Source organism: Myotis daubentonii, chromosome 12 (genome assembly GCF_963259705.1).
Source record: "Myotis daubentonii chromosome 12, mMyoDau2.1, whole genome shotgun sequence".
NCBI classification, from domain to species: Eukaryota; Metazoa; Chordata; class Mammalia; order Chiroptera; family Vespertilionidae; genus Myotis; species Myotis daubentonii.
Window position 1 is genome coordinate 64,392,885 of NC_081851.1, and position 25,030 is coordinate 64,417,914.

Consider the following 25,030-nt stretch of genomic DNA (forward strand, 5'->3'; position numbering starts at 1 on the left):
GGGAAACAAGGTGGTCCCTGCCCCCCTCAGCACCCATCACTCACAACCTCCCCGCCGCAGAGGGAAACAGTAACGTCTATATTGGAGATCAAAACTCACCTTACTCTAAGACTACAGTCTTATAAGAGAGCCACATTACCCAAATTCTTACACTGCCTATACATTATGAGTTCAAAAGGGAATTTTATCATGAAAAACATCGTGTCCACAGAAAAAGTGGCTTCAATGAATGAATGAAAACCTCCCGCAGTAAGGAAGTTGTTGGCATTTATGAGATCAGCACTTTGTGGATATGATAGTTCAAAAGTTTATGAATCCTCCTCACTATTCTATTGCCCAATGGATCCTTCTCATCTATAATCCCCTGACAGACTGTAACAAATGGCGTGCTGAAACCAGAAATGCCACGTCCAGAGTAGCTCCTGGCCTACCCCTCTAATCGCTCTCCCTGAGGAAGCACTCAAGACAGTCTGGCATGGTTTGCCCTGACTGAACTCTGGCTGATTCTTATGATCATCGCTTTCATTTAAAAGTGCTTCACCTCATCACCTGAATCCTGTAGTCTACAGTTCTTTGTCAAGATCAATTTGAAGTTCATGGGTCATTAGCTCCTGACTCCACCTTCTTTCCTCTTTAGGGGGAAATGAGGACATTAATCTCTCTCCAGCTCTCTGGCAACTTTCCATCCTCAACCATTTCACAAAGATGACTCCCAGCTGGCCAGCAATCCCACCTACAATTCTCTCGCTGCCTTGGGATGTATTTCATCTGAGTCAGGAACTCTTTTGAAATTTCCCTTCCTAATATCCTGGGAACACACCAGACTACCTGGTGGGCCTGACTTCTAAGTCACAAAGCGTTTTCAGTGGCTGATTTTACACCAGTCAGCCCAAGGCTGTGCTGCACCCACCCTTCCACTTCACTTAGGTCCTTGGGGTGGGTCAGGACTGGTTCCAGCAACCATTGGCCTGCATGACTTCCTGTACTTTCAAGGAGGTGAACTTGTCCACACTGTGAACCCGGCATTTTTCAGCGTCCATTCAGCCTTATTTAATTCCTTAGTGACCCATGTGGACTTCATGAATGAGCATCATTTGATATGGGAGGAGAGAGGGTAGGAGGGTGGAAACATCTCATTCTATCACTACAGCTACATAAAAGTCTAGAATTACTCCTTGCCCCAAACATGCCATTACTTCAATGATCCCTTAACTATTCTTCACACACAGTCTTTTATACTAAAGATGATAAGAGACAATACTGGACAGAAACACATACTTGACAAATGAGAGACAGACGCTGGCTAGGCCAGTGTGACCCACCCACCTCAAGTGCACTTAAGGTACAGTAAGTCCTCAGGGTCTCTGGCCTGCTGTCAGTTCTGGCCAATTTATGCAGTAGCAGAGCTGTCTACAAAAATATATGGTCCTTGAAGACGCAGCACTGCTTTTCAGAACTGGAAGCCAGCCAAGGCTATGCACATCCCCGGTAAGGAGCCAAGGTCAGCCCAAGAAGATCAATTTCACGAATCCTACCAACTCACTGGCTTCTTACTTTACCTTTCCAACAGCACCCGTGTCTTTCAGCAAAACCCAACCGGGCTATCTATGGGGCAGGTCTGACATCTCTGACTCTGGCGTCCCCCAGCCGTTACTATTACATCGTGCAAGGGGCAACTCCAGCCCACACAAACGTCTCCTTCCTATGAATGTTCCTTTCCTTATTATGTAAATTACGTTGCTTTGTTCTTGAGTTTTCTTGAGTGCACATGAGAGAGACAGGAGATACTGTGTAGAACAAAACAAAAAAATTGTTTTGGAGAAAGAGGGTCTGGGATCTGGTCCTAGCCCTGCCACGTCTTACCTCTGACCTTGAGCAAGCCTATTAACCTATTTGGGAATCAGTTTCTCTAGCTGTACCACAGGGATGATTGCCAGGAGGATCAAATGAAACCACAAAGTCAAAGCCCTTTGTAAACTACATAAAGTGAGGGTTTTTTTGTTATTCTCACACAGGCATGTTTCCTTCACAAACGTATTTTTTTTGTTTTGAGTTGTAATTGACACATAACATTATATAAGTTTAAGGGATGCGTTGATACCTTATATGTTGTGAAACAGTAGCATTAGCTAACACCTCTTATCACAATTAAGATCTAGTCTCTCTGAAGTTTATAATCCAGTGCTGCTGTCTCCAATCACCATGCTGTGCACTGGGTCTCCAGAACGTACTTATCAAGAGTTTCAAGTCTGCACCTTTAAACATCTCCCCAACCCCCCACCCCCAGCCCCAGGTAACCACATTCTACTCTGTTTTATTTTGCTTTTTCACAGTTTCAGATCTTCTCTGGCATCTGGCAGACAAATAGTTAGGTGCTCAATAACTTGCTGACGGATTAGAGATTCCTTTAGCATATAATGGTTTAGGGATAAGTCGGATGTTGACATTTTATAATATCCACAAAAGGTAGATGGTCAGCTCAGCTGCCATCTTGTGTGTATTTCAGGACAAGGAAGATAAAAGGGCGGGTACCAGGAGGGAAAGAAGAATTCTAACATTGATGGAGTCCTTCTTTATGTCAAACACCTTACTCAGCACTTTATATCGCTCACTTAATTCTGACAATAAACCCTATGAAGAAAGTATTTCAAATCCTATTTTACAGATATTAAAACTAAGCTTCAGAGCGGTCACATGGTCCCCAATCTGCCTAAATTCAGGGACATGTGAGCTTTATGTCAGAGTTACTGGAAAGTACCTTTAAACAATGAAATGTGAGAGAATTTCCTTTGAGGAATAATCTAGTTGGGTTGGAATCAGGCTAGCTCTCCAGGAGTCAAAAGAAACCTATAAATTGAGTACCTGTCAGGCTGGCTCTCCTCAAGAAAAGTCCTGGTTGGAGCAGCCGGCTGGAAGTAGACAGAACTCAAGGTGTTGAAATAGTCATTAGAGGTGGGGATCGAATGGGCAACAACTCCAGGCTGAATGTGAGGTCCAAGGAATACAGTGTTGAATGATGAAAGTGACTCTCAAGAGAGGACCAAACTCCACAACTTGAAAGAAGATGCTACATTAACAGAGGTCCAAAAAGAGTTGCCAGAAAATATTGAGGGGTAGATATTTTGAGAGTGGACAATAAACTATTGAGAATGAAGGACTATGTGTCCTGGGCTAAACCCTAGGAAAGAGTGTGTTCCCTGTGACAACACCTGCTGACATTTTACCTATTTCTGCCCCAAACAATTTCTGTCCTAATTCACCAACCAAGGAGAAGCATCAATCAATAAGACCCAGTGTACATGGCATGAAGACAAACAGGCCATCAATGGTTTCAGCAAGTCCACTGTTTAGTTAGTGAAAGAATCAGAAAGTGTAACTGGCAGCAAATCCCTGCAGAATACAAGGGTCAAAAAAGCAATTTTTAATTCCCAATTAAACCATTTCAAATAAAAATGAGCCAAGTCAGAATGAAGATGGACAGAGTACACACAAAAAAAGCAAACACCAAGCATAATGCAAGTAAAAATACTATTCTACACAACACTGCACAAGTTTAATCATATAATTTTAAAAAAGTGAGTGAGTGAGAGGAGGGTAGTAGAAGAAGGAGACTCTGAGACATATGGCACAGAACAGCCCCATGATGTAGCAATTATTTCTATAGGTGATCACTAGCAAATGCCAGGTATAGGGTTTTTCTTCAAACAGTGAGATCTGGGAACTTTTTAAAGTCTTTACTGTTCTCATACATTAAGAGTTGGACAATAAAAGTCTCATCAATGTATTCTAAATTATCTGAACTAACAGGATATAAAACACCACTACTCTCAAATAACTGTTAGAGACAAAGCAAATGGTTAACAAGGAACACCTTGTAAATGACTGATCTCTGACCACCACAGAAACTATAACACTACCTCTTCTTTCTTACGCTGCTTTCCTTCCCTTCATGGCATTCATCATATCTGACACACCATATACTTCTCATTGTTGAATTACTTATTTGTAAGCACAGTAGCTCTACAGTAGAAGTGCAATGCGAGGAGGGAATTTACGTTGTTCACTCTCCATCCCCAAAGTCTACAAAAACACCTGGCTCATAGTAGGCACTCAATTGTTAAATAAATTAATGCATATAGATCAAGTCATGTTACCCATGAGCTCAACACAAAGGTAAGATTAGGTAAGGACTACACCTTCTGGAGTCCCACAAGTACAAAGGTGAGAACTGAACTCTACAAGTTACAGAGACAAAGAGGAGTGGCTGGGTGTTCGTGAGCACTGTCAGAGTTTAGCAGAAAAATTCAATCCATCCATTGGCTCAATATGAGCAGAAAGGTTTATTGCAATATCTTTCTGCTTTCTGTCACACTCAACTTTTCAACATTTGTAAGTTCTACTGCCATAAAAAAATTATGATGGAAAATCCATTTTGGTATCATCTGCAAAAGCCCTCATGAGGAATTCAGAATGAGCACAAGTCCAACTGAGCAATGGAAGGAACTGCAATTGTACCACAGAGAAGCTTGATCTATAGAGGACAAAGAGCCCAACATTTGACCCAGAGCAGAAGGAAAAAGTACGCTGCCTACTTTTAATAGGAGATGCATGTCCTTCGGAATGCAAAAATGAAAGCTATTGCTTAGAACAAGTGGCTAAGTGTGTGACTTTGGTTGCGTAGCACAGTGACTTCATGTTTCTGCATATGATTTTACTAATCTGGTTGGCAAAGTGAAATTACTTTTAAATGAGGTGCTGTGTTTCTGTCACTACAACTGGAGCAAAGTGGCCACAATTAGATTTATTGTATACATCTAGGTATGAGAAGCCATTTATTATTATTACTACCCAATCTAGACAAATGCATTTATATTGAAGAGCAATCACTTGCCAATTTGGTCAGTCACATTCCATTAGCAAATTCATGAATCAGGGCTGCGTTTATATCACCACTTAGCTACGTAAGGTACAGTTCAGGATCTGCTCTTGGGTTATAATATCCATCCGTATGTGGAAATGAGAGCACGAATGGAACCTTCATAGACAACTATAAAATGTATGCCAAATCAGAAAATTAAAACCAAATGCACTTTCTGACCAACACAGACGTCATAAACAAAATCTTATCAAATAAGCAATGAATGAAAAAAATCTTTTCTTCTCCCTGAAGATCAACATCTCACAATTCCATTCATAGACGCTCTTGGCATGGGCATGAGGCTCACGATTTGGGGCCACCTGCCCCAGGTACAGCTCATGCTGCCTGGTGCTGAGTCCAACGCTTTGAAATGGAGATTGTTTTTGCCAGGCCTACCTATACCGTACTTTCTGAAGTATCTAACTGTCTCCCCAGAATTGCAAGAATAGGCCAACATTTTTAACAGACCCAGAAGGTCTGGCATGTTCTACTCCTCATCCTGCAGCAAATCTTTCCTTGTTGTCTGTCCTTCAGCCACACTGTCCTTTCAGCTGCTGTAACATGACCGCCTCTTCCTACAAGCCCCCTACATATGCTGTTTCCTTTGTCCAAAACGTTCTCCCTCCCATTGCCTTCCCCAATTAATAATTAACTCAAGAATTTTCCTAGAGGCAACTCATTATAGCACAGGCTCTTGTCGCGTCACACAACCATCCCTTTCTAGCACTTTTATCAGCTGTGCAGTTGCACTGATTTATGAGATATCTGGGTGGTTACCCATTTTCCCCACTGGATAGTAAGTTCCCTGAAAAAGGCACTTGATGTACCCCGGCACTCAGTACAACTCTGAGCATATATAGTAAGTTGTCTAGCATTTGTGAAAGAAAGGATAGAACGAATGAATGAAAGAAAAGTTCAGAGTCTGACATGGAGTGCAAAAGAATTCAACTTTTAAGGAAAAGATTGTATGGTAGACAGAAACACCAAGGAAGGCCACGAAAGGAGACAGTTAGTGACAGTCCGTGTAATTAGAACTGAAGCAAGTATATCAGATCTCTCTCGGTGCCAATGCAGGTACCATTTATTAAATACTTAAACGAATAAATGTATTATATAAGGGACATGAGCAATCAATCAAGATTTCCCTTTCTGTATCTGCTATTTCTGCTGCAAGTTTGTGTTTGTATGTTTCCTAATTCTATGTGGTCTCTAACAGCTTCTTCTTATGCCTTTTCTCACTTTTTAAGTATTTTGCTTTCCACCATTCTCCCTGTGGCGATTATTTTATTTAGTTTTGGTTATTTAACACATCAGGTAACAATGTGTTTCCAGCAGGATTATTTGTTGCATGTAAAAATCCCACATTCCTCATGCCACTCACTTCCTTATTTTCTCCATGGTTGAAACTTACTTAGAACTTTTCTTTGAAGTTGTCTTAGAATAATATTTTGTTACATTAAATATGTATGTGTGTGTATTTATTTATATTTAATTTTGAAAGAGGGCTCATTTGGCATTACACCACTCTGTCAGAAAACAGGCCAGACAGAAGAAATAAAACTATATGATAAGAGCTCTGTGGTACCTACCGAGACACTGCCCATTCCAGCCTCGGAACCCTTCGGTGCAGGGAACACACTGGTAAGATCCAGGAGAATTCACGCACTGCTCATCTGGACAAGTACTTGGACTCAAACACTCATCAATATCTGAAAAATGAAAATGCTAGGTCACAGACATTTCATCAGGATACTACAGCAAACACTTTTGTGATAAAGGGGGGAAATGCCTGCCCTACCTGGTGGGGAAAACAACCGGCTAAGTGACACAGGTCTATAAACACTCAGCGCTCATGCACGGCCAGGTGCACCTTGACCGAAACATTTACACACATTCCCAGGATGTCGTGGGACCCAAGTCCCCAACTGGCAGGGCCTGAACTCCTTAGTCTAGGAGCTTGCAACGTCTCCAGGGCAACTTTCTGGACATCAAACCTTTCAAGCAAGTGTGCAGTTTGCCAGAAAAAAAAAGACAGAGAATAGGGGTGAGCAGGAGAAAGCCATACAGGGTGGGGCAAAAGTAGGCTTACAGTTGTCCATGTGGAAAATGATACCGTAGTGAATACAAGAATAAACTCTGTGTTTCAAATACTCCCCACTGTACACCTACTTTTGCCCCACCCTGTACATCCACCCAGCGACAAGTCGGCGCTACAGACACTTGACGCTCTGGGGAAATCCTCACTTTGGCCTAATGGGCCCCAAAACATCCTGGGTTTAAATAATTTAAAACCTTTCACATGCTAGGAATTCCTTGGAAGTAGAAAAAAAAAAACACTAGAAGAGAATGCACTCATCACATACTTTCAAGATTTCCCAGCAAACATGGTGATAAGATCATTGGTAGTATTTTCTGATAAAAATACACCTTTCTTTTCATGTTCACAGCTAAGTGATGTTACTAATCATTGTTCTCTTCCATATGAGGAGGACAAAACACCTTAAATACGGTTGGGACTATGGCAGAGATAATGACTCCAATAGCTTGAGGCATTTTTAAAATAGTTAAACAAAATGGGGGAAGGACGTAGGATATATTTACAGTAAGTGTTTTTCTGGAGTTGGATTTTTTTGAATTTCAGTGAGTGGATTTAATGTCTAAGTGTCTCGATATAAAATGTATAGAAGACCTCTAATCATACTTCAACTATAGACAGATATCTCAGGACATAATCTGAAAAGTGAAAGAAATATGTGATGGATACACAGAACAGCATGGGCATTTGACATCTTCATTCTGGTAAATTCTTTAAAATGATCTCCCATGACATACCCATGGATGTGTGTAAAAAAAAATGCTTGAAGTAAAAGAGTTGAAGACGATAGTAACAGAATCAACACCAGGCCAGCATTGTAATTATTTTTCCTATCGGTGAAAAATTCTTGCCAATAGACAATGACACACAGTGGTTTTGTGTGTGTGGGTTTTTTTTTTAGGTCAGATGTTCCGGGACTTCTTGTTCTACAAAAAGATGATGCTCGCCAGTTTCACTTTCCAAACAGCATGACATTATTCTCTGGATGGGATGTTTTTTTAAACAGAAACTGCGACTGCTAAGTCAGAGAAGGTCACCGAGGGCGGCTGGTCCGATAAATAAGGTGCAACAACTGAGCAACACCAGATAACATCCCTGAATTTCCTGCTGCCCTCACCTGCTCTCTTGTTCCCTCATTTATGCATCAGGGACTACCTGACTGGTAATATCCTAACGGAATAAAGTAAGGACGCATGAGATAATGTCTGTGAACTACAATAGGCTCCTTGGAGACTGGCGCTGTTTGAAAGCAGCCTTGTCAGGGACAGCTGAGAAAACCTTCCGTGAGCCAGGAGCCCGGGGACCTTTGGGTCGGGTCCATGACAAAATTAGCAAACAGCCATGTTCTTTGGCTCCTTCTTCTCCGCAAGCCTTTTCATGGGGGGAGAATTATATGTTTTTTTACACAGGGAACTCTGGTAATATTTCTGTTAAATAATCTGCACACACTGAACATTACCGAAAAGTCTCCTGTTTCCCATAGACTTCCAACATTTCTTTTCTCCTCCTTCCCACTCTCCATCCTTATGCTACAGTTATTGTTTCAATGTCTGGTCTTCTCATTCTGAGACTGTACGTAGAACATAAAGATCCATATTTGACCTCCTTGGGGAGTGCTGCTTTGCATATAAATGCTTATCAAATACCTACACACACACCCTTTTTTTTAAGTACTCCCACAACTAGAGATGTACAGAGAAGATCTACATACAAAGAAAAGGCATCAGAGAAGGGCAAAGTTTAAGAAACAAATGCTTCCTCAGGACTAATAAGGTGACCGGCACCATATAAGCTACTGCAACACACATTGCTATTCTCAGCAACCCTGAAGGGTCAACTTCTCAGCGGCCATGTTAGAGGAAGAAGTAACTTTCAAAGGGGCCAAGTCACTGGCTCCCAAGCAGACAGTCACGACCTGTGGGGGTCGTGAGCTGATGCCACAGTTCCTCTCTCTCTTGTGTCCACCCGGCCTCTCCAAACGGAGAGAGAGAGTTCCCGGGAAGAGGAGAGGGGGGACACGTCACACCTGCACTCCCCATGTCCCTCGGCCCTCGGGGGACAGTTCCCGGCTCTGTTCTCATTCGAGTTGACCAGAGATCCGGTAACGGACACTGTTCCCACTTCCCTTTCGATTAGAACCGAAGGGGCCAAGGCAAGAGGCCAGCAGGAGGCAGGCGCAGGCTGCCAAAAACTGTCTCATTAGCTCTCCCTCCAGGCCTGGGCCGATAGGACTGTGAAAAAAACAACCTGCAGACGCCAAGGGACAGCTGAGAGCAGCCCACCCCAACCAGTCTACCTCCTTCCCTCCCTCTGGATGCCCAGCCATGTTAGAAAAGAGGCTGATCCTTGGGCAGCCGGGCAGGGAACCCCAGGGCCCCAGCTCCACCCCCACATCTGGGCTCCTTAAACACTAGCTCAGAGACCCCTGCACCTTCACCCTCATGTTTCCATGGCAGGATCTAAGCCAAAGTTCAATGCAATTTTCTTTTTTTTTTTAATGTCTTTGTCTGGTTTTGGGATCAGGGTAATGCTGTTTTCTTTATGAAAATGATTAAAGGGAAAAGTACCATCAGGGTTTCAAAAAGAACCTTTGTGCAATTTGGACCCAAACATGAGAATGTGAAATTGTTCATTACTTTGACCATGCTATAAAAACTTTTCAGCCCTATCTGGTTTGGCTCAGTGGTTAGATGCTGGGGTCCAACCCCAGCGGGTCCAGGGGTCCCCAAAGGTGTGGACGGAGTCGGCGAAGAAGGAATGACACGGAGAAAGCGTTCAGTTGATCAGCAGCCTAGCCAGGATCTCTAGCTAGGATCTCCAGCCAAGTTCTGTTCTGGATCTCCAGAGAGGTTCTGCTCTGGATCTCCAGCCAGGTTCTGTGTCCATGTTCTCTTGCTAGGTTCTCCAGGTTCTCCAGCCAGGTTCTATAGCCATGTTCCCTCACTAGGTTCTCCAGCCAGGTTCAGTCACCAGGTTCTAGTCAGGTTCTCTTGGCAATTTCTGTAGTCAGGTTCAGTCCAGGATCTTTTGCCATGTTCTCTCCAGCGAAGTCCTTCTGTCTCTAGAGAACGTTCTGTGTAGGTTCTGTGCCTAGGTTCTGTCTCTCTTGGTCCTGTCTTCTAAGTCCTGTCTCCTAAGTTCTGTGTTCTAAGTTCTGTGTCTTGCTGTCTAGTTACATCTGTATTTATACCAGTTGATTCAATCCTATCAATCTCTATTACAAAGGTTAGGGCGTTTCTTATCTCCATTCCAGGGAGTAAAGATTATGTAGCTTAAGCATGATTGTTCATAGTTAAAGTGATTAATTACCCGCCTGGCATTTAGTTGAGGGGTTTTATTCCCTCCCTAACTTCAGGGGGAAATCCCTACCTGGGGATTCAACCTTTCTCGGAGAGGTGACGTTGGTTAAAACACAGCGCCAAGAAGGTGAGCAAGCATATTAAGAATAGTATGCCATATATGCCAGGTCCCTTGAAACAACAAGGATGGACCGGCTCCCGGCAGTTAGAGTGTCGGCCTGTGGACTGAAGGGTCCCAGGTTTGATTCCGGTCAAGGGCGCATGCCTGGGTTGTGGGCTCAATCCCCAATAGGGGGCACGCAGGAGGCAGCCGATCAATGATTCTCTCGCATCATTGATGTTTCTATCTCTCTCTCCCTCTCTCTTCCTCTCTGAAATAAATAAAAATATTAAAATGAATAAATCATGTCCCTCTTAAAAAAAATAAAAATGTTTCAAACATTTTTGTAAGGAGCGCCAATTTATGGCTGCGGTCATTAACAAAGGCATTTTTATCTGGTGCTGTTGGAATGTGACCTACAGTGGATTAGACAGAGCATTTGTGGGGAGTCTGCAAGCAAGTCCCAAAATCTACGTGAAAGAAACAAGTTGAGACAAAGGAACGGATCCAGGTGAAAAGGTCAAGAACACAAAAAAATCAAAGGTGGTTACACCTGAACCGTGTCCTCACGCGAAGGACCCAGACACTGTAATTAAGTCTGGGTTTGCATGAACTCTGCAATAATTGTTCTAATGTGACCTCACTTGAAATACCAGCGAAGGAAGATACTGAAGTGCGTAAGAAAGAGCATAAAGATAGAAAATAATCCAGACAGAGCCACAGAAGTGAGACAAAGAGGCTGCGAATCCAGAAGGCGGGCGGCACTGAGACGAGCTGGTGGCATGCACAGACTGGTAGAGGGAAATACCAGGCGGGGGGCCCGTCAGCCACAGGCCCTGCACTGCACAGTCAGGATTACTCAGCCTCAGAAGTGGTGCGGCCGCCGCCTCGCAGCACACTCACCCTCGCAGTGTCCCCCGGGGGTCATGCGGTACCCGCTGTCACAGTACTTGCACCGGAAGGCCCCCACGGTATTGATGCAGTGGCCTTCCCCACACACGTCCGGCCGCAGGCACTCATCAACATCTATGGAAAGCAGAAACAGTGCGAGGGTTATTTCCCAAACTATAATTTCAAACCTCTCCCTGTGTAGTTTAAGAATGAAATAACTGATCCCTGCTATCACCTGAGTGGTTTTGATTTGTGTGGGATCCAAAAGAAACATTTAACCCCTCTGGTCTTTGTGCACTCTTGACACTCTTCGTTTAAAGGGGTCAGAGAAATAATCCTATATAATAAAAGCCTAATATGCTAAGTGTCCGACCGTTCGTTCGACCAGTCGCTATGATGCACACTGACCAACAGGGGCGGACGCTCCAACCGATAGGTGAGCTTGCTGCTGGGATCTGACTGATCGGGACTGGGCATGATGGGCTGGATACGCCCTGGAGCCCTCCTACAGTTCCTCCCCAGCCGGCCAACCTCCCGCTGTCCCTCCCCGGCTGGCTGCCCTGATCGTTGGCTCAAATTAGAACTGGGCAAGACAGGGGCAGACACGCCCTGGAGCCCTTCTATGGTCCCGATCGTGCACTGGTGGGATCCCTTGGCCTGGCCTGCGCCCTCTCGCAATCCGGGACCCCTCGGGAGATTGTTGGAGAGCCGATTTTGGCCTGATCCCCGCAGGCCAGGCGGAGGGACTCCACTGGTGCATGAATCCATGCACCGGGCCTCTAGTATTCTAATAACTATGTATGCTGCTGGCTAGGTATTAGACTTATAGGGGAGATCATTTCAAAAGTTACATAAATGTCTCTTAACGACTAGGCTATACACCTAAAGCTAACAACGAATGTCAACTGTCATCGAAAAAAATTTTAAATGCAAAATAAAAAGGATTGGAGGAAAAGAACTCAAGTTTCATCTCTTTCCGCATCTAGCAGATTGCTATGTCATGGCAGGTGTTGTCTGACTAAGCAGTGAACGGGCGGGATCTTAGGGGAGGCACAAAGGCAGACCTGGGAATTGAGGCACAGGAAGCACTGCCATTACCTATGCAGCTAGTACCCTCCTCACTGGCCATAAATCCTGCTGGGCAAATACACAAGAAACTTCCCTCAGTGTTCTCACAGCGTCCCTGGGAGCAGAGGTGTGGGGCCTGCGTGCACTCGTCAATATCTGTCAAGAGAATGATGGATCAAAGGATCAGTGAACTGGAGCATGAGATTCTCCGTCTCTTTGTTGGTGCAACACCAGCCGACGCCCCGTGTCCCACAAGCCTTCATCGCTGAGGACAAGGAGACATGACTGTTCTCCTTAAACACTTGAAGGGTTGTTCCTGGGAAGAGGGAATACGCACTGTGCATATTGCTTCAAAAGCTAAAACTACAACCGTGACTCTGGTGTTTCAAAGAGACAGGTTTCAGGTCAACATAGAAGGACCTGCTGGGTTACTGGACTCATCTAAGCTCTGGAATTCGCCGAGCTACTCCCAGACCGGGACCGCAGGGACAGGTCCAGTGGCGTGAAAGGGACTCTCCCGCTCTACACACAGGTGGAGCATGCTTGCCCTTTCAACTTCATACTTTATGGCTCTAGTCACACACACAGTGTATGCAAATGAAAGGGAAATAACAATAGTGTGAACAGGCGGGTGTCTCCTTATCCCCTCATACGTATACAAAACCAAATAACAAAAGTCGCAAATCTTGTCTAACAGCATTTAGCATATTAAAGTAGTATTAATTAGCTATATGCCTCTGTTGCTTTCATTCACTTTATAACCCTTAGTTTCTAAAAACGAACTAAAGGGTTAACACATCAAAATAATTAACCCACCACCATCCCAGCTCTTTCTGAGACACATTTCTCCAGCGAGGCATACTCAATAACTTTGTGTCAGCATCTGGTGATTTTCAATTCAGAAATCCCTATTAGAAATCAGATTTTATGCAATTAGAGAATATAATTCTTTATTGCAGTGTATGTTAACATTAATTTGATTTTGCTAAATAGATGCTTGTAGCTCACTGTTTCTAGAACTCTTATTTTATATATTTTACCTGAAAAAATTTTGGAAATCACTTCACCTTTATGTAATTGTGTTACACTTGGCAAAGTAGGCAGAGTTGAACCAAGAGGTTACAGCTCCCCAAGAAAACATCTTTTTGAGCATCCTTAGCTCAGGGATAAGAACTTTATAATATTAAACACAATAACATTTTCCTACAATAATTACAGAAAAAGTGCTCTTACTGTGCAAATATTGGCTAACTGAATAATGTCGCCTATGAAATGTCTCTTACCAGTGCATTTCCTCTGCTGCTCACTGAACTTATAGCCTTCGTAGCAGATGCAGGTGTACCTCACCGGCAGGTTAACGCAGTGTCCTGCTCCACAGATGTCGGGGTTCACGGAACACTCATTGATTTCTTTAAACATAAGTAAAATGTTGGGGGGGGGGAGAAACAGATATAAAGATTTCATGGCTACTGGTAAACCATCACTTTGTGTTTCCTGATGAGCTTATTGTCAGGTATGCGCTTAAAAGACAAAAGGTGCCCACTTCTAAAATCAAGTATAAATTCATTTGACTACTTTATTAATTGTTCCATTAGGCCCACCCAAGGTCATCAATAATTCCTAATGTTGAAACAATTTCTAGATGAACTGGAGTGGGGGGGACACTCAGAAAGAGCCATGTTGCAAGTTGTGAAATAATAAATGCTTCCTAACTTCTAAGATAGCCTGTCAATGAATTTCCATCCATCCAAATTCACTTCTGAATCATCATGTGATTTGCCCTGGTAAGAAATCTATGGTAGCATTGCATTTGTTAAGAGGCCAAATTCAAGTTCCAACTTTGTTCAACCTCATTAACTCTCAAGAAAGATGTACCACTTCTAATCAAAGCAAAACTTCTGAGTGTAACTTTACTCTTAATTTGCCAATTCCAACATGAGCATATTTTATTTAAATCGATACAGTAGACTCTTCTTCCAAATATTCTCTGCTAAATTCCTCCCTCATTCTTCCACTGATTCTTGCTTGAGACTTGCTTCTTCCATAAAGCCTGAGCAATTTACCCTGAGTTTTCACTCCACTCATAGACAGATGCTGTGATAGACACAGGGTCATAGGACTCCATGGTGGGTGAAGATCAGAAAAAGGAGCTTAATTACCAAAAGCACCTACGGACTCAAAGGTGGCCTTCTGAGATGACGTACCTCCCTAAATAGTCTGCTTTCAATGACCTTTGTAAGGAGGTAGAATGGTACAGTGGGAGTTGGAGACAGTCTGGGTACAAAGCTTGCTGTCCTTTCTTAGCTGTCACAGGAGGGCAAGCTACTCAAAAATTCTATGCCTCCCTTTTCTCCATGTGTAACATGGGAATAATCAAGGCGCCAACTTCAGGCCCTCAGGTTCAAAGGAGATAATGTCAATAATGCATGGAGACCAATGCCTGGCACATTGTATAGGATCAATAAGAGATGGCCGTTATCATCATTATCACTATTGCTCCTGTGGAAGTCACATAAGAATATACAACAAAGAAACAGCACATTTAAAACAATAGCTGTTTGTTCACTGTCATCACACAGTCAGCAATGCTTGAAACAGATGCCGTCGTGGAAGAGCCCAAGGGGCCCAGAGTAAGATGGGGGCCTCGAGCATGACCGTCTAACGCCCAGCCCTGTTAGAGGGTCTGTAATTTGAACGAGAAGAAAAATAGGTGACAGGTGTGCTCTGTCACCAATAACCCACTCTGCAGAAAAGGATGTGAAAACCAGTGCCTTAACCGTCTGTACGCCATGAGTGTCTATAGCCGCAAGCGGCACACCTTTTTTAATTAAATTCAAAATACCATGGCAGTTAACTGGCTAACAAAGGTTCACCATGGAAATGACCTACACGAGGCTGAAGTTGCTTTCCAAAACCCCACTACAGTCTTCCTATTTCATCAAGTGCTATTCGCTGGCTGTGACTTTAAGACACCAGACACAAGTCACTTGAAAAGTTGGTAGACTTTAAAAGAAAGCACATGAATACAGAGCTGCGGTGTTTTACACAAAATCACTTGGAGGTACAGGACAACCACACACTTGCAAATTACTGATATCTTCAGGGAGCGTGGTTGTGCTAACTCACTTTCTGAAGAATAGTTTTTACACTCAGTATAATATAAAATCATATAAAACAGAAAACAATTTGAAAGGCTAAAAACACGGATGATTAACATGATTGCTTAAACTTGAGTGATGGGCAGTTATAACAAAAAATGAATTAAGCTACACATGCAGCATAGATTATCATATAGTCAGTAAAGGATAGGAAATGTTTACTTGTTACAAAATATAGTTGGGAGCAAATGTTAATATAGATGTCATCTAAATTACAAAATACACAGAAAAGGAGATTTTAAGGAAATAAATCCAGTGTCATGATTTTGGGGATTGGTGGTTTTTTCTTTATATTTTTCTGTATTTTTCAAAACTTCTACAATGAGCTTATACAATTTTACATTCAGAAAGGTCTTTCATTAAAAAGGTTATCATTTCTATGTTCATTTCTATGTGTGATGAAAATCTGAAGGTGAAAGGTAGTGCTCTCCAGGTTACACTCCTAGACCCTCAGGTAAGAATTCTCTGCTCTGTTGATAGGAATTCTTTAGTAGAATATTGTCAAAAGCACGCCTCTGACCATCTAATCCATGTTGAAGTTAGATGCCGTCTTTGAAAATTATTGCTATTTATACTTCTCAGTTTTCTTTGTAATTATTGATCTTTATACTCTTTGCTCCCATTTTCTTAAGACAGAAAAGACATATTTATCACATTTGCAAAAAGAAAAAAAATAGAAGTTAATAATGAGGGACAAAAATTCAAAACAAATCAAAGACTAAAAATATCTAGATTTCCATGAAATGCTTCATCAGTACTCAGTCTCCATCACATACACACAAACACACACACACACACACACACACACACACAAACACACTAATTTGTTGATTACCAAATATTTGTCACTTTTCAAGCATATCAGAATAGAATTTTTACATGTGTGAATACAAGTCTTTAAAAACGGGTGATGCTTAATTCACACCAGATACATTCCTATACCAGTTTGCCAACATACTAAGTTTCTTCTTAAGTCAGCTCTAAGGTATAAGAAATTTTTAAGAATTATAACTCCTTAATCTCAGGAAATGAAATGAATGATAACAGCCTTTCCTTCCAATCTAGTATTTTGAACAGAAGCCGTGCGGTTGAAGTTATATCCATGAGGCATGTTTGAGGGACTTTAGCTGATCACCCTGTAGATTAGTAAGTATATCAAGCTGCAGCTTGAAAATGCTGGTCCCTGGGGAGGGCACTAACTTAGGTAAGAAAATGTTCCTCTGACACCACTAGAGGGAACTAAGAGACACATCACAGGAGCGAAGGCACATTTACGAAAACACACGTGATTTCTACAGTTTGTCCCACTTTTCACCCAAGTCATTAGTTCATGTAACTTTCACCAGTTTGGCCTCAGAGACCCCCTTCGTCCCTGCGCTAGGCAGAGCTCCACCCTTCTCATAGAAAGAAGAGTCGTAACACCTACCAAACACTTCCGTCTGCTTTTTCATCACTAGTCATCAAAAGTTAATCAGCACCATTTTTTAAGAGGAAAGTAATTACTAGTACTCCTATCTTAAAACTTTACAAAACATGTCTCCTCCCACACTTTCCCTCCTTTTCTATTACATTCTCATTCTCTGGCACATATGCTACACAGCAAGGCCAGTCCTGAGGGTACCGTCGTGAAGGATAAGGAAAGTTTTCTGCTTTTTCCATGTTTTTTAGGGAAAAGACATTGCGCTTCTTATTTTTTGAAGAGGTCACTCACACATAAGTATGTGAGCCTCTTCCCAGAGAATGGATCAGTTTATGTCAAAACATACACTTCTGCCCAGCTGGTGTGGCTCTGTGGTTGAACATCGACCTATAACCAGGAGGTCACGGTCCATTCCTGGTCAGGGCACATGCTGGTTGCAGCTCTAGCCCCAGCAGGATGTAGCCAATCAATGATTCTCTCTCATCGCTGATGTTTCTATCTCTCTCCCTCTCCCTTCCTCTCTAAAAGCAATAACAATATATTGAAGCTTAAACACACACCCACACACACAAACGCACACATACATTCTGTGGATTAGACTGTGTCGACATAACCCTGGAAATACAGCCAAGCCCCACACAGGAAGCACTGGTCTCTGTGAAACTCTCGAAAGTGGGGATGTCTTGTCCCCTTCAGCCTGTTCCACTTCCCAGAGAGACCATCAGAGACCGCTCCCCCGGGCCCTTCTGTGTGTCCTTCGTAATGCCCACCCCATCCCCTGGTGTTCTCAGGACCCCCTGCCCTTTCCTACTACACCTGCCCCTGAAACAGCTCCACCTTCACTGGATCAACGGCCTGATTCTGTTCATGTTTTCGCTAGAGTCCGCTTGTAATTTGGAAAAAGAGCCACAACGAAACGCCAGTGGAAAACCAAGCACTCATCTATCCCAGCAACAAGGCCAATGGTGGGCTTAAGAGTTTGGTATCTCTGTTATATTTTCTAGAATCAAATGAAAAAGACAGCTTTTGGAAAAATATGAAATTGAGTATGCTGATTTTACACTTTTTTCTCCCTCATCATGTGATTACTCAAAGTAAATAAATAAATAGGGCCTGGAAATATCAAACCACTATGATTTTACATGAAAAAAAGAGTTCCTTTTCCATCAGTAGGCACGGTTTACGGAGGCTGTAATGACGCTGGTGATACGCGTCAGGGATAAACGCTCTCTTTAAAGGGGCCAGTTATGAGATCTGGAAAAGGTCTGAGCAAACAGTTTTTAGAATGTCTGGGCTGTGATAATTACAAAGGTTTCCGCAAAGGCAGTCACGATGGCAAAGAACAGTTTCTGGCTGGTCGGCCAAGGCTATGGAGAAAGTTTGGGGTGAGCAGGAGGGAGCATAACATGTTACCTCTCGGAAAGGTTTACAAAATGCCCTGGCCTCCTCACTGCCACACGACGAGCATAAATTGTCCCACAACAATTGAAACAGATGTTTCCACTTTGCAAATATTTGCCAGAGAAATAAAGGTTTCATTTTCCAACCTATCCTTGAGCTGTTAAGACACTACACTAAATCAAGAATTTATATGCTGAAATGTATAATTTATTTGGACACAGCGTGCCAATAATGTTGCAAGCCACCAACTCAGCTGTTCGGAGTGGAAAATGTCACACTTATTTCCTGTAAATATGTGGCTCACTTTATAATTATTGCATGTCAAGGGGTGTCTGACAAAATCTGAAAAGTCTACTTCCAACCTCACCATCATAAAGATATCATCACTAGGCAATGTGGAACTGATTTTACTTAGTTTACACTCATTATTATTCTACCCCTTTCTTCAACTTATGAGAGCAACTAATAGTGACAAATAACACCAACCTCTTCTGTGTTTTAGGGAGAAAAATCATTGCATAATATTTCCTAAGAGAACAGATCACATCACTCCCTCAATTTATATGTTTGGCTCTCATATCAAACCAATGCAAACATCTATATTTTGATTTAAATTAAATTTGATACAAAACAGTCTTCTGGTTCTACTGTAGATTACTGATTATAGTGTCGCTTCAAAGTTGAAAACCATTTAATTTAAAGACTACGTGTAATGCCTCATGGATTGTTTCAGATTCTTTTACTATAGGAAGGGGGAGTACCTACAAATGTCGCATGAAAATGAAATTCGATGTTAACTTATTTCCTGGAAGGAAATATTTGTGCTTCAAACATGTGATAGCAGATGTTAACCCTGTGCTCCTGCCAAACTCAAATTAATCTCTGTTAACATCTTCATATAGCACATTGTTTTCAATCGGCTCTGTAGTTCTGTTGAAGCTAAGTGACTTCAATTTGTTATTCCTCACACAGCTGCACTGAAATGACAACACTGCATTTATCCAGCCAAACTGACCCTCTACAAAGCTAGTTGCAAGAGGTCCCTCCACTGATCTCTGTTGAAAAGACACAAATTGAAGTCTATTTTGACATTGGAAAATAGAAATACATTATATAGAAAAAACTCATGAATTACATTGTCACACTGCAATTTTCTTTTCAACACTGAGGTTAACAATGAGAAGATGCTTGCTGACCAAGACAGTGTATGACAAGTCTGTATGCATTACAGAGCATAGCAGGGAGAGTAACTTTGAGATGGGCTTAATGAAATGGGTAGACACATAAATGACCTCAGAATAAACAGCCACTATTTTCCCCATGGTCATTTAAAAAATCACTATCGTTTCATTGTATCACTCTAGAAATACTTACAAAAGCTAACATCTTTATATCAATTTACTTAGTATTAAGAGCAAAATCAAAGAGCAACTGCCATGAGTAACAGTGGAAAAGGCCAGGGCTCTGACGAGGGTAGGACTTGAGGACTCCAATCGAGATGAATATGAACTGCTAAGTCCATGACATGACTGCACTCATCAACTGTCGACAGGTGCTTCTAGAAAATACTGTCTAGCCTTCTTGCTTGATTCAAATAGCTATGGGAAATGACATCCACATTTTTGAGAAAATGGCTAAAAGTTTTTGGTTATTTTAAACACATAAAAATTGCATATATTTTATATAACTGGATAAATATAACTGCACATATGTACACAACTGTATACTTGTTTTTAACATGAAGTTGTATATATACTTAAGGTGTACAATTTGATGTTTTAATATACGTATACATTGTGAAATAATCACCACAATCCAGCTAATTAACATATCTATCAAGCACATTTCTATCTGAAAAATAAGCATCTAATGTTTCTGAGGAAAGAAATATTTTCAAGGAGGCTACAAACGCCTCTTTTACACACTGACAAGCTCATCCTTCACTGACACTGACATAATGCATCTGGGTGGCTCTACTGCACTCCAAACCTCTCGGATCCTGCCACAAAAATAATCACTGCTAATATCTGGTGCATTTTCCCAACAATTATGTCTTTTTAATGTGACTGGTATAATACTCTTTATCTTTCATTTTTTATATACTTCATCTTATATTTAACAATTTATTGAGTGACCATTTTCTGATAAATCTTAATAAATGTCTTTTAAAAAATACTATATTTGATGGTAGCATAATGTTCCAATGTATAGATATAACATCTATTTCCCTAAAGTTAAATGTTTAAGTTATTTCTATTTTTTCTCTGTTATACATGGTGCTTTAGTAAGTATCCATTTATATAGACCACTAGAGGCCTGGACCCCTCAGGGGATGTCTGACTGCCGGAGGGATTAGGCCTAAGCCAGCAGACAGACATCCCTCTTGTAGTCCGGGACTCTCGCAGTCCAGGACACCTCGCTCATTACCGCCCGCCTGCAGTGGAGGTGAGAGAGGCTCCCGCCACCACTGCTATGCTTGCCAGCCCTGAGCCCAGCTTCTGGCTGAGCAGCACTCCCCCTGTGGGAGCACATTGACCACCAGGGGGCAGCTCCTGAGTTGAGCGTCTGCCCCCTGGTAGTCAGTGCACATCATATCTACCAGTTGTTCTGCCATTCAGTTGATTTGCATATTAGCCTTTTATTATATAGGATTATCAGTGTGGGAGGGGATATGATTTCCTTACACTAGATATCTTACTATTGGATTACTGAGTCAAAAGTTCTGAACATTTTTAAAGTTCTTGTTTGTGCTTTTCAGGAAAGCTGAACCAGTTTACATTCCTTCCAGCAATGTGAGAGTCTCAATTTCACTCTAGAAGAATTAAGTCTTAATGTGACAAGAATAAAGAATTATTTTAATTTGCATTTCTTCGATTACTAGTAAAGTTGACATTTCCTAGCATATGTTTCTTGGTATTGTTTTTCTCTATGATTTCCTCATTTTTTTCTTTTTTTGTTAAGTAAAGTTAGTTTGTTTTACTTGCAGCTCTTCCAGTATAAGTTGAATATAAATGCTGATACTGAGAAACATTAGGAAGAGTTACTGAAAGATGTCAGAGCATCATGCCTTCTAATCCATCCTCCATGAACTTCTTATGTAGTGCCATGAATTTGGCCACAAAACCTTCCAAGTGACAAATGGCTTTACTACCCAGCTGTAGGCAATGTTCATAGTGAGCTGCCATCTGGGCCACTTCTCCCTCCAGCTGTCCATCACAGTTATGCAAAAGTTCGGAGAGAGGCCCTTCATTATTATTTCAGGAGGAATACAAGGAGCTAAAAGCTCACAGAGTCTTCCATTAACTTCAAGGAGCCTTTGTGGAGTCTGCTGGCTGACAACAGCACTAGCAGTCTCCCTCAGCTCCATCTCCCCATCTGTTTCCAGGACTTCGTGATTTGGAGCAAAAGGACATGATTGGACTCTACAGACTGACACATACATAGGGCTTTTCTGAGCCTTCCGCAGGACTTTTCTGCAAGTCTGTGAGCCAGCAGGGCAGGAAGATTCAGACCTTCCTCCTTGCACATGGTAGATAGCACGTGGCAAAGGCTGGGAGCAGGCACGCGAACAGCCAGATACCTACTATGAGCAGGTGGTATGACTTTAGATGTAGAACTGCAACACGAGATCAATCTGCAGGTGGACATATACTCTCCTGTGGTTCGACACAAGGCATGTTTGTCAACCTCTGCCAATCAAACCACTTTAAAGTCTCCTACAGAGTTTGTTTCAAGTTGCTGTGATTGCGCCACTGTTTTCAACATCCGAATTGCTACCCTGTCACTCTTTCCAGCATCTCTGGGATTAACTACAAGGTGGTAGCTGCTTGCCATAGTGCTAATTTCAATTTTCTTTTTAGATGGAGCTGCGATGGTCTGATGTGCAATTCTCAACACCATGAAGTTCACATAGAACACACATAATTCTCGTCTTTCTATTAGCACCCCATGGTCCGCACACAGACAGGTGAGGGAAGTCACCACGTTGCACCAGGTTGTGCAGCTGGGCCATCTGCTCCTTGGGACAGTCCAGCCGTCCCGGTGAGCAGGGCGAGTCTGTCAGCTGGAGCTTGCGGCCACATGCTGCAGGTCCCGCGTGCCCTGCACTGCCTCTGTTTTCTATTGTGTGTTTTTTATTGGTCTCCGACATTAAGGATATTAGCTTTTAAGCTGCTGATTTGTTTCAAATTATGATACATTCTTATAATTTGTCACTAATGATTAAAATAATGTTTATTATAAAGACTTCTAAAAATATGTAAAAATCTATTGAAGGACATTACGAATTATCCATGATCCTTCTAACTGGTGATAGTTGAACATTTTCATGTACTTTTTGCCTCTTTTTCTATTTGTAATCATTTAAAAAATAATATTGGGCCCAGTCAGCATGGCTCAGTGGTTGGGCATCGACCTATGAACCAGGAGGTCGCGGTTCAATTCCTGGTCAGGGCACATGGCCAGGTTGCAGGCTCAATCCCCAGTGGGGGGCGTGCAGGAGGCAGCAGATCAATGATTCTCATCATTGATGTTTCTACCTCTCTCTCCCCCTCCCTTCCTCTCTGAAATCAATCTACACTAATAAAAGGGTAATATGCTAATTAGACCGGATAGACCGGATGTCTTCCGGACGTCCTTCCAGACAAAGCCACGGTGGCGGGGGCAAGGCAGAAGTGGTTGGGGCGATCAGGCAGGTAGGCAGTTAGGAGCCAGCGGTCCCAGATTGTGAGAGGGATGTCCGGCAGTCAGACATCCCCCGAGGGGTCCTGGATTGGAGAGGGTGCGGACCGGGCTGAGGGACCCCAAAACCCATGCACGAATTTCGTGCACCAGGCCTATAGTAAAAAATATATTAAGATAAATAAATAAATAAAATTGAAATCATTATATTGTGTTCTGTATTTCTTAATACCATGCCATAACTATCTCCTCATGACATTAAGCATTCTTTTAAGACGTTACTTCCATAGCTGTGTGATATTCCACTGCATGTGTGCCATCATTTATTTAAACATATGCCTCCTTCTAAAAAATATTCAGATTATTTCCTAATCTTGCTACTATGACTAACCTGCCAGAAGCAATCTCACCTATTTGACACAGTTTTGATGCTCTATTTAAAATTAAGCTCAACCCCATGTCTCCTCCTCAGGCTACGTCACACAGCGGACACTGCACCTACCTGTTACTTGAGTAGGTGCAATCACTTGGCTGGCACTTGAGGTAGAAGCTTCAGGGGCCACTTCCACAGGCACAGGAGGTGATGTTTTTTCAATCACTACTGCACAAGGACGGAGGGGAATGAAAGGACATTAAATGTGTTAGATGCACTGACATGCCATTTCAAAATGCAAGCATAATTTAGTCTAATGACATACCACGGTAGCTCTTAGATCGTAAGAACTGTCATAGGTTCCTAAAGCTGAAGGTATGAACCTATAGGTTTCAACATTTAGCAAGAATATCTGGGGATAATTCAGAAGCCAAGAAAAATGACCTGTCATCAAATGATGACCCTCAACAATATCCTAATAATACATATTACTCCTGACCACAGAAAACAACATAACACTTTTCTTTTGCCTTTATAATACTTATATCATTATAATACTAACATTATATAAGTATATTAACATACTTAAGTGTATAATTCTAATGATTTATTAAACTCTAAAAAACTCTAAAATCAAAGACACAGAATATTCTTATCTTACTCTTGTATTGAGAACGAGAGGCCCAGTGCACAAATTCGTGCACTGGTGGGGTCCCTCAGCCTGGCTGGCGATTAGGGCCGATTGGGGTTGCGGGAGGTTGGCTGGGGGGAGGGGCCGAGGGAGCACACTGACCACCAGGGGGCAGCTCCTGCATTCAGCATCTGCCCCCTGGTGGTCAGTGTGCATCTTAGCGATTGGTCGACCGGTCTTTCGGCCACTTAGGCTTTTATATATATATAGATGCTGTTACAAGCAGCACAGGTGAACAAAGGCTACCTGGGAACTGTGGGTGCAGATGAATAGTGGAAATGCCTGGAGAGAGCTGGGGTTGACCAGGCTCAAGTTTGGTTTTCTCTTGATCCAATGAAGGTATTTCCTGCATGGTTGAATTAGAAAGACAAAAAGAGAACTGAAAGTAAGAATTATTTTTCATTTGCACTTATACCTATTTTTATTTAATTAATTGTACTCTTACAAAGGCAGCAAATGTTATAGTACATTAGACAAAAACCTGTGCAATTGTGTGTGTTTTTTAAATGAGCTACTACCACTGTGCCACTATATGGCAAGCTGCTGAGTGTCTCCTGCAGTGCTAACCCAAGCACACACCCTCACCCATCTTCAAGGGCCCAGAGAAAAGGGTCCCTTCAGACGTGTGAAATCACTGCCTTGGCTCAGGGGCCCACACTTGGTCTAGAACAAAAAAATCCCTGAAGAAGAACTAAACCGTCACCTCATTCACATGTGGCTCTGCCCCAGATTAGATAATGGCTATAGCAGATGTGTCATAACAAAAGACACAATATTAAAATGTGTTATGCTGGTCAGTCATTATGGACGCCCTTAACCTCACATCTAATAACTTGGCACCTCCAGGTCTCCCAGTAAGGAGAGTCCGGCAGAGAAACAGAAAGGCAGAGCCTGGGAGGAGGGCCCCAGGCTTCCTGTGTCCAGTTGCCCACTCCC

At 42.3% G+C, this 25,030-nt stretch overlaps 1 protein-coding gene and 1 pseudogene across 14 annotated transcripts in view; both read right to left on the bottom strand.

Annotated features, from left to right (window-relative positions):
• The window catches only part of LTBP1 (latent transforming growth factor beta binding protein 1), a 342,667-nt gene that overhangs the window by 85,288 nt on the left and 232,349 nt on the right, over nucleotides 1–25,030 (bottom strand). For 9 of the 14 annotated variants that reach the window (XM_059660163.1, XM_059660160.1, XM_059660159.1 and 6 more), the window contains 6 exons: nucleotides 24,341–24,440; nucleotides 23,533–23,631; nucleotides 13,655–13,780; nucleotides 12,402–12,527; nucleotides 11,316–11,438; nucleotides 6,508–6,627 (listed from right to left, as the gene is read on the bottom strand). In XM_059660163.1, coding sequence (XP_059516146.1) covers nucleotides 6,508–6,627; nucleotides 11,316–11,438; nucleotides 12,402–12,527; nucleotides 13,655–13,780; nucleotides 23,533–23,631; nucleotides 24,341–24,440 — 694 coding nt within the window. The remainder of the gene's footprint in view (nucleotides 1–6,507; nucleotides 6,628–11,315; nucleotides 11,439–12,401; nucleotides 12,528–13,654; nucleotides 13,781–23,532; nucleotides 23,632–24,340; nucleotides 24,441–25,030) is intronic. The other 5 variants (XM_059660158.1, XM_059660166.1, XM_059660170.1 and 2 more) reach the window with 1 other exon arrangement.
• Nucleotides 21,076–23,135, bottom strand: LOC132213484 (replication factor C subunit 3-like; annotated as a pseudogene).